The sequence below is a fragment of the Aethina tumida genome, chromosome 5, assembly GCF_024364675.1.
Source record: "Aethina tumida isolate Nest 87 chromosome 5, icAetTumi1.1, whole genome shotgun sequence".
NCBI lineage: Eukaryota > Metazoa > Arthropoda > Insecta > Coleoptera > Nitidulidae > Aethina > Aethina tumida.
In genome coordinates this window covers 20,918,938-20,934,815 of record NC_065439.1, presented here as the reverse complement: position 1 = coordinate 20,934,815, position 15,878 = coordinate 20,918,938, and the positions used below count along the sequence as shown (strand labels likewise).

The following is a 15,878-nucleotide window of genomic DNA, read 5'->3' as shown; positions in this document are numbered from 1 at the left end:
CTTTCACTAGAATTTGGACACTACTTAAATTTTGCATAAAATAGAACAACGAGTTCACAAGGGATTACGTAGAGAATCTAGGTTTTATACCATACAATATGCTAACATCCTTCAGTTAGTAAAACATTTTAAAATAAAACACTAGTTTTATGTTAATATGGTTTGCTACTCTGAAGAATATTATCATATGGCTTGACATAAAATCAGACTTTTCTACACTCTCATCTTCATCTTAATTTTCTTTAAAACAATTTATTGCCAATACTATCATTGTGAATTAATCAAGTCCTTTTTGCAGAAGATATTTTAACATTCCAATTTTAATTAATTGGTGATAAAAAAGTATGAGTAAATTTAACAATAGTAACTACTTTGTTTCATTAGAATTTAGATACAGAATAAAATAGAACTACAAATTCACTTGAGTAGATGATTACCATAGATTCACCCTCAGTGAATATTGTGTAATACTTATATTGTTATAAAGAAAAATTAATAAGGAATACATAGAAGACTCTAGTTTTAAACCATGCAATATGTTAATCTTCTCCAGTTAGTAAAACACGTTAAAATTAAACAATAGTTTTATGTTAACGTGATTGGCTACTCTGAAAAGTATTGACATATAGCTTGACATAATGCCAGAGTTTTCTACACATTCACTATCTTAATTTTCTTGAAAACAATAAAGGTATTATCAATATTAACTGGGTGAATTAGTGCAATCAATTCATTTTTGCGAAAGATATTTAACAGCCCCATTTTACTTAATTCTTGCTATATTTAAAAAATAGCATATATAGAACTCAAATTTTGTATAAAATGTTACCTTAAGTCCACAAGAGTAAATGGATTGCATTTATTCACCCAGATAGTAATACTCATATTGTTACGAAGAAATTTTAAATGTATATAGAAGTCTAAGTTTTATACCATGCAATATGTTAACACTCTTCAGTTAGTAAAACATTTTAAAACAAAACACTAGTTTTATGTTAACATGGTTTGCTACTCTGAAGAATATTATCATATTGCTTGACATACTACCAGAATTTTCTACATACTCACTTTCATATTAATTTCATTTAAAATAAGTGTTACTAATATTTTCTTTACAAATTTATCAGATTCGACAAACATGTTACCTAGTTAAGTAGTTTCTTAATTTCTGCCAATGTGTTATACGTAACAGGTGCAATTCTACATAACCTGCATAGTTTTCACATAATCTTAGTTGTGCTACGTACTTTTTCCACTACATAGTATAAACGGGTATGATACTTGACCCTTCTGATATATAAAATTACAGAAACTTATTTAGTCAAGAGGACATGCAAGAGAGATAATGATAAAATCTCCAAGAAAAAATTTAATTCCAAAATATTTGATATATTGCCACTGTGGTATAACAAAAAACGATTTAAAATATAACTAGAATATAGAAAGAAATATAACAAATATTTTGGAGTAGTTCAATCTAACCCCTTTCAAACGAGCCATCATAAGGGCTTCCTCATATCAAAAAGATCAAATTACGTACATTTTATTCACTACTATGCGTTTCTTAAAAACCTGAATCATTATGAAATTGTGACTTACAGTAATATAAGTAGTAGGAATAATTAAGACTTTTGTTACAATTTGGACCAGATTCTTTCTTATTCTGCACTTGCATCTAAATTGTGATGAATACAATATTCTAAAGAAAAAATCAACAAATATAATTATTCGGCATTATTAACTATTAAACTCACCGTGGTGATATTTTGTAAAGTTTCTTTGAAAATATCTGTTGTCAGGATTGAATGACTTCAAGAAATCCATCTCGTATTCAAACTTTTCATTCATAGTTTCACTCCCGTTCCTGATCAAATCCACAATCGTTTTCTTTTATTACTTGCGTGTTGTTGTCGTCAATACTATAGTCTCGTTCCTTGACCTTCGGTTTGCAAACACGTCTTGAATCCTAAACAACTGATACTCAGAGAGAGAGCCTCTGTAATCGATCAGCAATGTTTATATAATATACTGCCAATATAAACATGGTCACCTGGAGACGCCAGTTACCAGGCAACTCTATTGTTTTTAATTCATATCAGATCTTCAACTGACTCTAGTCTTAATTGTAGATCAAAGCCTTAATCTAGAATTGGACGCAGGCTCTCAGTCAGCTGTAGCTGTATATATATCCATTTTGAATACTTCGGTTCTTCCTTAGCGCTCATTTTACTAATACGTCTTGAATTATAACAAACTAACACAAATTGCTGAGAGAGCTTCAGCAATAAGTCAGTCGGAACTAAACTATGTTTACAATATAATCATGGTTACCAGACAACTGAATTGTTTTATAAAACAAATAACATACCAATTATCTTCAGCTGACTCTAGACTCAAATCTTGATTAAAAAGTCTTCACGTTCTCAAGCAGCTGCAGGCATGTGTTTGATAAAACATCTACATATTAAGGAATCTTGTACATTTTCACCATCAATGTTAATAAAATTTACCCTCCACCAATGTGCATGTCTGTATATACATACAGAATATAGATTCTGGTTGGCTTTGGTCTTCAGTACACAAATAGGCCTTGAATTTTAACCAACTGATACAAATTGGTGAGAGTTTCAGCAATCGGTGATTTGGAACTAAATTATATTTAGAGAACTGTCCATATAATCACCAACTGAATTGTTTTAAATCGACATATGACATACCATGATTTCCAACAGATTCTAGACTCAATTCTTGATTAAAGGCTTTATCTATAATGGGGCACACGCTCTCAAGCAGTTGCAAGCCTGTGTTTGATGAAACAGCCACATGTAAAGGAATCTTGTACATTTTCATTTTCAATAGTTTCACCATCAATGCTAATCAAATCCACCTTTCACCAATGTGCCTGCCTGTATTTATATTCTGGTTGTTCTCTTGTCTTCAGTTTAGAAATAGGTCTTGAACTTTAAGCATCTGATACAAATTGCTGAGAGAGCTTCAGCAATCGATGAGTAGAAACACAATTATGTTTACAAAACAATGTCAATATAATCTTAACTACCACACAGCTGAATTGTTTATATAAACAAATAACATACGATGATCTTCAACTGACTCTAGATCTAGTGCTTGATTGTGCTCTTCATCTAGAGTGTGTCCACAGGTGAAGAAACCTTTGAATAATTTAGTCAAGTAAATTGGTATTAATGGTATTTGAGTACAACAAAATACAATTAATAGAACACATTCAAAAGCATATATAATGTTGCTGAAAATGCAGTTTAAGATTGTTGCTTACTGTTAAAAAACAAAAAAAATTAATTGGAAAACTCAACCCTTTTGATTTGTAATTTAAAGTTTGATGAAAAATGTTCGGTGAAAACAGTTCAAATAATTGGTTGAAACGGAACTGTCAAAAATCAATTCCAGTTTTATTTACTGTGTTGTAAATATTTATACGTAAACCGACAAAAAGTAATGTCTGTAAATAAACTGACACAACGTTATAAATTACAGAATGCGATCGGTAATTGAAAACAATATAAGCCAACAATTTTCGTTATTTAACTTTATCAAATCAATACCAAATTTTAGTTCGATGTATAATTATCGATTCGCAAAACATTTCTTGAGGCGACCGTTTTGATAATTCCTATTAATTCAATTCGAAGGCGAGTTGTATGTTTAAATCCAAACAATGGACAGTATTTCGAATTAAAGCTGTTTCGTTCCAGATATTTATTGTTATGTTAAATTTGTGAACACTGAAGCATGTCCTAGTGAATCCGATTTCATTTAACGTAAACGTATTTAATCAAATAAACAATTTTGAAGTAACTTATGCGATCGGAATTTGAGAAATAATAAAGTTTCAAGATAAAATAGTCGGTGTTCCAACTCGGAAAATTACAATACCGTGAACGTAAATGTTTCAACTTCGCAGACGCATTTAAAATACTCCAACAAAACTTGAGATTAAACGAGATCGGTTTTTAATTATTTCTGTAATTTCGGTCTTATAAATAAGGCCAAAGTTTTGGTATTTGACCTCAAAAAAGTTATTTTTGGCGATTCTAATTGAGAGACGGAATATCTTATCAATTGTACTATCCATTCACGGGATTTTAGTGACGATCAAGGTTAAAAGTTAAATGTGTCATAATCGACCGACAATAAAACAATAATGTTGTATTGCGAATTTATTAAAGTTTATGTTTTTTAATTAATAATTTATGTGCAATAATTTTTCAGGCCATGTTCCATGAACTCATCAGATTTCGTCGTTATATTCAAATTAATTAAATTAAAATGCCAATGTGTATTAGTTAACACACACACAAACACAGCACGGTCTTGTTAATGACCATAATGGACTTGTGGAATCGTATATTTTAATAAACAGCATCGCTGACCAAATTTATGATTACACGATTATCCGGCTTTTCATAATTTGGCTTTAATTTCAGGAGAACATAATTTATTCCCAATTGCGATTGGACTTGTTTGTGTTAATCAGTTGTATGTGAGATAACGAAATTACCTGGTGTTCATTATTATAGCAACTTTTTAAAATGTTGTGTATTTAAGCCACAACTCTTTTATTTAATATTACATATACATTTCTAAATTGAACTGAACATAAATATAGCAACTTTATTTTTTAAAGGGATTTTTAATGATTAAAAAGTTATAAAAATAATTTTGTCCGCTGAAAAAAAGTACGCTATTTATTAGAATAAAATTAGATTGACCAGTTACAGAAAAGACAACAATAAGAGTGAAAAACACTTTGAGAACTGAAATTTAATTTAGGTAATACAACTCTTTTTTTAATAAGTTGCTATAATTATGACCTTTACTGTATGTATCACCACTAAAATATTAGGAAAATGTATTTTATTTCTATTGCCTAAATAACTTTTATTCAAAATAATTATTATAATCAATAAATTTTAGGCAACGTTATACAAATTCAAGTGCTAAATAGGATATTCTTAGAACTGAAGAACAAATCAATCTCAGTTTTGACTGAGTCTTCAGAATTGAACTGTTTATTAGGAAAAAGTTGGACAATGACAAAAATAAATATTAGACACGTGGAGAAATATCAGGACAATTTGATAGATGGGGCAAAACTTGTCTTTAATACAACGTATGGTCTTAAGATGTCAAAAAGTTTTTTATATATTTTTTCTTTCAATTTAACTCGTCTTTGAGTAATTTTTCATTAAATTTGTCAGCAGTAGACAGTTGCATTGACAGTTTTGCCACATGGTAGATAATCAATATACAGGGTATCTATTTTAAAACAATCCATAAGTGTGGTCCTAATAAAGAATCGTTTTAAATGACAACACCCACTTTAAAAAATTGAGTTAGGTTGGCTACAGTCGCAGGAATTGCTTAGTGAGGATAATTTATAGGATTTCTCATTGATCGTTTTAAAATAGATAAATATCCTAATTGCAGAGCACCAAATCTTTCTCGAGTTAATTAATCCCAATAAAATAATATAACTGCTAATTATTTTCAATACTAATGAGAAATTTTTCGTTTCATTAATTTTATACCGTGCTCATCACCTAATTATTAACATTATTAAAAGAGTAAATTAATATATCGTATGAAGGCAATATTTTTTTCCAATTTTGATTGATAACCTAGACAAAACTAGGGGTGAATAAGTTTCCATCCAGACTGGATGTGAGCCCAAGTAATTTTCTAGTGATTAATTGCAATAACGTTTTTATTGGTGTCTGAAACGTTCAATTTTAATTAGACAATCGAATGATAATTGCTCGGTTCGGTATCAGACGAAATTGGTTCTGCATGTGACATTTAACTCGAATGGTGTTAATAAATTTCAATCGGCAGTGTAAACAATCTTAAATTATTAAATTTTCTTAGTGTTACATGCTGCGACGGCATAAATTATGATCGCCATAATAACGCTTCAAAGACTCACCTTTTATTAATTAGTAATTGGCATTAAATAAACCGCCCGTCCGAATAAAGTAAATTAGCTTGGGTTAATGAAGGTTAAGGGTTAATGACGGAAATTATTCCCTTTACTGCTAACCATATAATCTCCTCCATTTGTATATTCAAATCTTAGGGATTTTACACAATTATTAATTTTAACGTGTTCTATGAGTATCAGCAGTTTGTGCCCATCAAGACTTAATTACACATTTAAATGCACACGATACGTTATTTCGAAACTATCTACCGTTCCCCAAAAAGTCACACACTGTTCAATCAACAATTTCAAACAGTTTCTGGTTAATGTCAATGAATATGTTTTTGAACATAATTACTTGCTTTTAATTTAATTTATTATTAGATGGGTAATTCTTGGCGCATCCGCCAAAAAGGACAAGGTTGTGACGTTAAAAATAATTACGGCAGGTAAAAATAAATATTAAGTGAAAATACGATTGTTTGTGTTTTTATGGTTGTTTTATGTTAAATATGTAACGTTTCTTAAATTCCACAAATGTGAATAACAAACAGTATTTGTTTGTTTGTTATGTTGTTATCCTCCTATGGTAAGTTTATCCATACTTTCTATGTTGCTTTAAGAAAAGTAACTTATCATGCTTAGGCAATAATTTGGCTAAAAACTCGAATTTTCATTATTATTAAATTATAGAATTAATTAATAATTAATAGATACATTAGTAAAATTTATTCTTTCTCTGTTTAAAAAATTTTTTTTTAATAAATACGATATAAAGGTCATTGTAAAACTAATAATTATTATTTATAAATTAAAAAACTGTAAATATCAATTGAAATTCTATAAAAGTGTGAAATAAACTAACATATTTCATTTATTATGACATTAATTTATAGAATAAATATAAATAAAGCAGAAAGAAACTAATATAGAAAATTAAATATTATTATATTATTAATTTAGTAAATAAATAAACATAAATATAAATACAGCATACATTAATAAAATAAAATTCTTATTAGTTTATTAAAGATGTACCATACAATATTTTATAATAACTAAATTAAATTCAAATATTCTTTTATAAATATACGATAAATAAATAAAAAATATTCTAAATGTTTAATAAAATTTAAAAACAAAAAAATTGATACACTTATAAAAACTAATAATTAATCTTATTATTAATTAAAAAGTGTTTTTCTAAATGGTAACTGAGATTTTATAAAATTTTCTAAAAGAAAGTAACATAGAAAATCGAATTATTATTATTATTATATTAATTTAATAAATAAATAATATATTAATTTAATAAATAAATAAACATAAATATAAATAAAGCTTTTTGCAAATGTTAAAGTTTTCTAAAAGGTTATGAACATAAATATTGAATTATATTTATTAAAACATTAATTTATTGAATAAATATATTTAAACATAAATATAAATAAGACTCACATTAAAAAAGTAATAATAATATTCTTTGTTTATTAAAGAAGTTTTCATATAATTTTTAATTTAATAAAAATATATAATCATTAAAAGTATATTCAATATAATTTAATGAATTACAAATAAGAATAAAAAACTAATAATAACTGATTATTAATTAAAAGAAAACTTTGTTAAATGACATTAATTGAAAATCCAGAGATGTCTAGAGCCAATTCAGAATCGTTTAAAACTGTCGCACTATTATGAATTATTCAATTGAATTGTGTCAGTTAAGTCACACTTGAAACAGATCCATAACTCAACAAACAAGCGAAAAAAATAAAAAAGCATACAAACCCAATCGACGCGTATAACAAGATTCAAATCACACTCACCACCGGACACGCACAAAACCATCACAAAACCCGCCACGCTTACGAATCACATTTCACCCTCCGAACGAAAAATATTTATTGCACGCAACAGTCACGGCACCGAATAACGGCACTTTCACGGAAAACAAAACATCCGAAAACTGACCGTGTATTCTTGCGAGATAATGAGAGGAGATGGGGACGTGATAGTCCGGCTAACACGTTTAAATTGAAAATGGCCCGGTATCAGTTTAACGATTATGTTTATCTATTGTGACCCCACAGTCTCGGGTTAATCTGTTTGTGTTTTTGTGTACGTACTCGATTTTTATTTCATAGACGCTCGTAAAACGGTGCCGTAAGACGACTGAACGTCAAGGATAGGACTGTTGCATACATTTACAAGTGTTAGCGGTGTTAATTATCTGTTTCGTTAATTAGTGTTTAGGTTTGAATGGGCCGTTGCGGAAAATGTGCTTGTTATTGATTGGTTGGTTGGACAGGGAACGACCGTTGCAGTTTATGGGTTTCGGGTGCAATTTTCCTCATATTTTGTCACGGCTTAATTAAAATTTTTCACCTGCTATATTTATGAAACATGTTTATAACACGTTCAAACATTTTTTACTTTTTGCTATTAATATTGGTTGCAAACATTTTTTTTAATCGAAGGATTGACAATCAGTTTTACGATTTCTCAAACATGTTATTATTATTTTATAAATGTATAAGTAAAACTTTTCCCAAGCAAATAAAATATAATCCTATGGTTAAATATATATTTTAACAATTTGTATCGTTAAGATTTTGAAATATTTTTGATAATTGATTTAAACAATATATATTTCCAAATTACTCATACCCATCACAAAAATATTCTATTTTCTATATATATATATATATATATATATATATATATATATATATATATATATATATATATATATATATATATATTATATATATATATATATATATATATATATTATATATATATATATATATATATATATAATTTTTTTATTAAGGAAAAATATAATAACATTAGAGTTCGGAGAATTTTAGTAACAAGATTTTGTATTTTTTTTATAAATTTACTATTGACAATGAATGTTAGGTCATTCAATTTCTCAAATATTAACAGATAAAATTGAACATATTAGAGTTAGTATCCTCAAAAAAATTTTGTAATCAGCATTTTTAAATATTTTCTATAAATCTAACAATTGATGATTTATATTAGTGATTAAATTTCTTAAATATTACCAAATTATTTGTCGTATCCAAGACAAAAATATCCTCTTTTCTTTTTTTACTCAGGAAAAATGTAATACATTAGAGTTAGTAACCTCGAAGAATTTTTGTAACCAAGATTTTTTTATATTTTTTATTAAATTTATCATTGACAATCTATGTAAGTCATTCAATTTCTCAAATATTAGCAAATTCCTTGTATTTCACATATTCCTCCTAAAAGAAAAATATTCTATTTTTTAAGAGATAATGATGCTCTTTAATAAAAATTTCAAATATATATCTAAAGTTTTCCTTTCTAAGGTAAAAATATCCTTTTTAAGGAAATATTTTCCAATCAGATATAATGTAAATTTGGTTTAACCAATAATTTATAAATAGTATAAGAAAAACTTTTTCCAAACAGATATATTTCAATATACAGGTTTTATTAGATAACTGTTTTATTCAAAAATACAATACACAACTTACTCTAAATTCTTATGAAAAAGTTTTGAAAGAAATATTTACGGTTATCATCCCTTAATATAGGAATATTGGAAATCACGATATAATAAAAAAGCAATTTTATTCTTTTCATCATTTTATATTGTACAAAGAATTCTATACAGTTGAATTCAAATTTAACAAGTTATCGATATTATATTTTGTTTGTGACAGTTTAAAAAGTATAAAAAGAAAAATTATTTGAAATAAAATTGAAATAAACCATCAAATAATCCAATTCATTTTGGAATTATTTCTAATATTTAAGATAAATACATTTCAACGTATTGAATTAAAATGAATTCATTATATTTATTCTTGGATAAAATGTTTTGATGTTTGAAAACTTGCTATTATATAAGAAAAAGTTATTTTATATATTTATATTGTCTTAAAAATCTACTTTTATATAAATATATTTGTAATAAAACATACTAAAAATAATGACAATTTTATGGTATAAAGTTCAATATTTTTGTAAAGAAAATGAACTGTAAAAAACATTAAATTAAAACATATATTTTTAAATAAAAATTAAGTAATTTAAATGTTATCCGTTTAATTAACTATTAATGTTTTGTTTTTTCAGCCTTCATACAATTTTATTTCATATTTTTATTAGAATTTTTGCAATTTAGTTTTAAAATCTATTTTAATAAAATTAGTTATTAATAAAACCTAATAATATTAAAGTTAAAAAACTTCCAAGATTAATTTCACATGGTAAATCTTAAGGAAGAGATATGTGATAAATATTTTCCTAAACGTATCTTCTACTTATAAATATTTTCACAAGTAAGTTTCGATGTTGCGTTGAAAAGACTGAGAAGAAATCGATTCTTGTTTCCCGAAATAAACTTTTCATTGGGAAAGTAGAGAAAACATTTTCCATGTGTTTATCAACAAAACAAAACTCCGTTGCCTCTGTTGTGTGTTCACAATAAATTATTATTTTATAAAATAAAACCGTACCGGAATTTTTCATTAAATTCAATTTAAATTACAATTAATTACATACGGATAATAACTTAATTAAACTAAAATTTGCTAATACTAATGTGGATTATATAAATAAGGAGAACGAACGTTTTGAGCAAATTTACCCATCAATCAATAATAATTAAAGCCGGATTAAATAACTAAAATACATTGAACAGTGTTAACATTACAGATGTTGCCATGGAATTTCACCGAAATGCGACATATCTGCCATTTATTTTTAATTTAATAATTTTAGACAATTTGCAAACAAACGTCAATGATTAACGGAACAAAAGCAACCAAATGATCGTTTGGAACGCACTCAGAAGCACCGAAGTATAATTTCAATTAACACATAATAATTCAATTGTGTATTAATACAGTCGTTGTTCCCCTCTACCTATTTAATACAAGATTAATTATTTTATTGTCTATCTCCAACAGAGAATTATACGAAGTTGCATATATTGTTTATTAATAAGGCATTGTTCAAAACGTGCAGCTGTAAATTAATGACGGATCTTTTGTGCACGTCACTTTTGTAACGTCTGTAATATTGAACAATGATCGGGACGGGATGAAGCGTCGTTATCCCACATCGAAGTCCTTATTAAGTAAACTACAACCTTGTTGGGACCGGCCAAGTTTTCCCATCACACTTCAAAGTGACAAGTATTACAATGGTCCGTTTTCCTTGTTAACGATCTTCCCAGTTGAACGTTCGAGGCGGATGTTGCTTGAAATTGTGGCGGATGCGCAAGGAAACCAGATTAAAACCGGTGTGCAGGAGAAAAGGTAATAAATAAGTACACGGGACACGCGGAATTGTTGCACCGAGGTAACGCAATAACATTGTGCTTGTTTAGTTGCAATTTCCGTTTCCGGATTCTCGTTCCAATTTCGCGTTACGTGCATGCACATAACATTTTTATGCAAAGACATTATATTATATTATGTATGTGACGTTTTATATAAGTTTATACCCCCTAAACAACGTGTCTGGTAACAACGAATTTACGCCTACACGATTTACACACTTGATTGATTTACAGCGTTATACAGATCAGCTGGTAACGTTTAATTTATACGGTTTGTACGCCATTAAGTGCTCGTAAAGCATCAAACGAATGCAAATTTTGCAACTAACGCGGTTCCACGTTTGTGGCACTGACAACGTAAATTATCGGTTAAACGCAATTAAATTCGAACTATGATAACTCGAATCGTGACTTGCCGGGAATACAATTGGACTTCTTGGTAATAAATAGTTACGAAACTATTAAGCTTTGCACAGTTTCGAAGAAAAATGGTGATTAGCTTTGATTACCAGACCCGTCTTTGACATATTTTAATTTGAAAAATGTTAAAATGATTTTCATACATATTAAATCAACTAGGTATGATAAAGTACTTTTAATTAGTTTCTATAATTCAAGAATGGATGAAAAATAATAACATTTGCTATTTCTTTCGATTAATTTAATAAACATAAATTTCATTCACATTTCACAAAGCTCTCCATTTGATTTAATGCATAAATTTATTCTTTTCTCAAGTAAAAATACTACTCAGTTCAGTCCTTGCTCTTTGCCAATTTCATTAAGTGCACTCTCAAACCTTTGTTGTAATTATACTATGTTACTGACTGGCAGGCCTTTCATTTGGTCCCACACTGTAAAATCTAATGGATTAAAGTCTGGCGACTTTGGTGACCAATATATAGCCTCATTCCCACAGCCAAATAATTGATTTGGAAAATTTTTGGTAACGACAATGACAATTAAATGGGGGAGGGCAAAAAAGTATAGATTAGGTTAGGTATCAATGTTTCACCAGCTCCAACATGTTCATTGCGAAATATCTCAAAAAGGATTGTTATAAGTTAAATTAATACACTAACTTTTTCTTTCTAAAGTGAAAAAAGAACATGAAAAGATTAATAGATTTAAAAAAATATTCGCTGGGGCATAGAAAGTGGGGTAAGAAAAAAAGGGGAATCTCCTTGATCCTCTACTACTGTATCATTATGAAAAAAGTTTATTACATTGGATTGGATCAAATATTATGAAACTATGAATTATAATTTTATTTAATTCAGCAAATTTATAAAATATATAATTAAATTTTCTTTATTATTGTACGTGTTTCACCTTCTCCTAAATTTTGACCACCTCATCGTCGACTGAAATTAAAACTAACCTGGAGGACATGACACTTGCTGAAATTAGTTGAAGGACAGTAAGAATACCCAGGGTAACAATTTAAATTAATTCAGTTAGCAATGAAATATAATAAAGTAAGAAGTTGCCATAATTTTGTCCATTGAAAAATAAAAAATACACAATTTTTTAAAGAATAAACTTAGATTGACCAGTTCCATAATAGATACAACAATAACAGGGACAACAATAAACATTGTAGGTACTGGCATCCAATTCAAATATTACAGCTCATATTTTTAATATATTTGTTGCTATAATTATAAACACTATTTCAATTCTTGTTAACTATTTTCAAATCCAAATTACTTTTCAATTAAAGTATTTTTACCTAAATATTCGTCATTCAAAACAATTTTTAAAATAACTTAATTAATTAATAATAACAATTGCTCTTTGTGCCGTTTTCATAAAAATTGTTTGTAATTGAATTTCATTGTTGGATTTTTAAAGCCATTTTTATACGCTCACAATTGTAAATGTCAATAAACCGCTGACATCAAATAAAAAAACGTTCAATTTTATATTCGAAGGTAAATTAAATCTGGAAATATTAAAATTATGTTAAGGGTACTCGTATAACTGAAAACTGAGCAATTTAAAAATAAAAATTTTTGACATAAAAATCCAGACAATGCTAGGGCTGGCTGTTAAATTAAATTCTCATATTTCATCCAGTCTCCGCATAGGTAAAACAATAATTTTATGGTTATTGAATGAGTGTATCATAAAAGGTTACATTAAAAATAACCATCGAAAACGAATTAGTAGTTATTGATCCGATTGTACGTGGAACTCAATTTGCATAATATTACTGTTGCGAAGTTATTTCATTTCGAATTGGAAGTTTGCATAGCCGAATTAAAAAGAGCTTAGTTATAAATTGATGGTTTAGGTTTGTGTTTTAAGTGGAATTCAAATTATTTTTTTTTTTTTTCTCTCTGTTGTTATTTGTTACGGAAACATTGGATGGGATTTAAGGATCGAGGAAAATAAAAATACAGTTCGTTCTACCTTTGGGAACCCTCTGAACTTTGTTCTTTTTCTCGTGAAAGTTAATTTTTAATCATCAAACTAATTACAGTGGAACTTGGTGGGCGATCGCGTCAAGAGAAAGAATAAAGTGTAAGGATTACTTGACAACTCGAATGTCTTGATAATTTGATAATTTCGATGGGAATCATTTAATGGATTTTATTGACTCTATGTTCAGGCACTGCATTTAAGTAATCTAGACTATTTTTTTTTACAAAAAATCTTGTTTAAGAACTTTGGAAGAAAGCAATAAAATTAACATTGCAATTACAGTATTGGTCATTAATATAACAACTTTTTGAAATGTTAATTAATGTGTTAATGTGTAAAATAATATTAATTTACTATTGTTTTATATTTTATATAAATATAAAATATTCTACTTATATATAAATCAATACAGAAATACACATATTCAAATGCAAATATTTTCAAAAGGAAAGTTACTTTTGAACAAAATTCCACTAATGGTGTGGTTCAAGGACGATTAATTATATAGTACGGTATATACTAAGATTATGATAAACTTCTTATTATGTACACTTAGCGATAAAATAATTAAATATAAAATTAATAATTAGTAAATATATACATCTAATAATAAGTGTAAGAGTTTACATAATCCAAAGATAGTAATACCTTATCTAAATATGTATGTCCATTTGGTGCAATACAATCAGAATACATTTCCTACAGATATCCACGTACAGAATCAAACAGAAAATGCCTCCGAACTGTTTAAAGTTAACCAGCGGATATGAAATTCCAATAGTGGGCATGGGCACTTCAAAAGTGGTAAGCAACATCGTTATGGCTACGAAATACGTTTCAAATTAAAACAACCACATAACATTGCAGCCTAACGAGGAGGATTTAGAATGCGCCATTAACGCAGCCCTGGAAATCGGTTACAGACACATAGACACGGCCAGCATTTACAATAACGAACACATAATTGGACGGGTTTTAAAAAATTGGCTGGATTCAGGCCGATTAAAGCGCGAGGATCTGTTCATAACGACCAAGCTGAACTTCACCCGTACTGCACCCGAGTTCGTCGAGACGAGCGTGTTGGAATCGTTGGAGAAGCTGCAGCTGGACTACGTCGACCTGTATCTGATTCATTTTCCCGTGTGCGCCGTTTCGAAGAAACCGGACGAACCGAAGTGGTACACGAGGAAGACTGACCATTTGGCAATTTGGAAGGTAGAGCTTGCAATTGTCTTGAAGCTTTTTTCATTCTACGTTTTCAGGAGTTGGAGAAACAAGTAGATGCCGGACGGATCAGGTCGCTTGGAGTGTCCAATTTTAACGAGACACAGTTGGAAAGGTTACTTAAATCGAATTGCAAGCACAAACTGACCAACAATCAAGTTGAGTTGCATGTTTATCTTCAACAGAGGCAATTAGTGGAATATTGTCAGAAGAATGGAGTGACCGTCACTGCATTTGGTCCTCTGGGGTCACCTGGCTATAACGATCATTTGAAAAGGATAGGCAAACAGTAAGAAATTATATGAATTTAACATTTAAATAATAATATACATGAATAAAATATATCGGAGGGCTACAGATATTAGGCAACCCAGCTTACACGACCATACAATTACCATACATACATGATGGTAATATTATTATTTATTAACAAATACTTTTTAGGCAAAAACCTCTTCCTAACATCTTAAACGACCAAACTGTAAGGGATATATCCGAAAAACACAGTAAAGCACCATCTCAAGTGTTATTAAGATTTTTAATTCAAAATAATATTATTGTAATACCCAAAAGTGTGACACCTTCAAGATTAAAGGAAAACTTCGATTTATTTAGTTTTAATCTTGATGAACGGGATATGGAACAATTAAGATCTTTAGATATTGGTGAAGACGCGAGGGTTTTTTGTTTTAGTGAATTTAATGGGTAAATTGTTTTAAAGTTTTTCAAGTGATACTATAACAATGATATTTTAATTTTTCAGACTCGAGGAAAATGAAGAATGGCCCTTTATTAAACAGTAACAATGTATAGGTTGAAAAAATATCAATAAATAACTTTATCAATTTATTTCCTGTTTATTATTATAAATTAACATTTTTAATAATAAATCCAGTTAAAAATTAGGTCATGAACAACAATTTA

At 28.4% G+C, this 15,878-nt stretch overlaps 2 protein-coding genes across 5 annotated transcripts in view; one reads left to right on the top strand and one right to left on the bottom strand.

Annotated features, from left to right (window-relative positions):
• LOC109605092 (diuretic hormone receptor-like) overlaps positions 1–8,042 on the bottom strand; it is a 141,743-nt gene extending 133,701 nt beyond the window's left edge. For 2 of the 4 annotated variants that reach the window (XM_049967848.1, XM_049967852.1), the window contains exon 1: positions 7,748–8,040. The gene's annotated coding sequence lies outside the window, so the exon portion shown is untranslated. Of the gene's footprint in view, positions 1–7,747 lie in introns of all 4 variants that reach the window. The other 2 variants (XM_049967853.1, XM_049967850.1) reach the window with 2 other exon arrangements.
• Positions 6,523–15,803, top strand: LOC109600815 (1,5-anhydro-D-fructose reductase-like). The gene is made up of 6 exons (XM_049967856.1): positions 6,523–6,545; positions 14,436–14,534; positions 14,598–14,945; positions 14,993–15,243; positions 15,399–15,659; positions 15,718–15,803. Exons 1-6 carry the CDS (start codon positions 6,543–6,545, stop codon positions 15,755–15,757), a joined length of 1,002 nt encoding a protein of 333 aa, XP_049823813.1. The 5' UTR covers positions 6,523–6,542; the 3' UTR covers positions 15,758–15,803.
• The last annotated feature ends 75 nt before the right edge of the window (positions 15,804–15,878 follow it).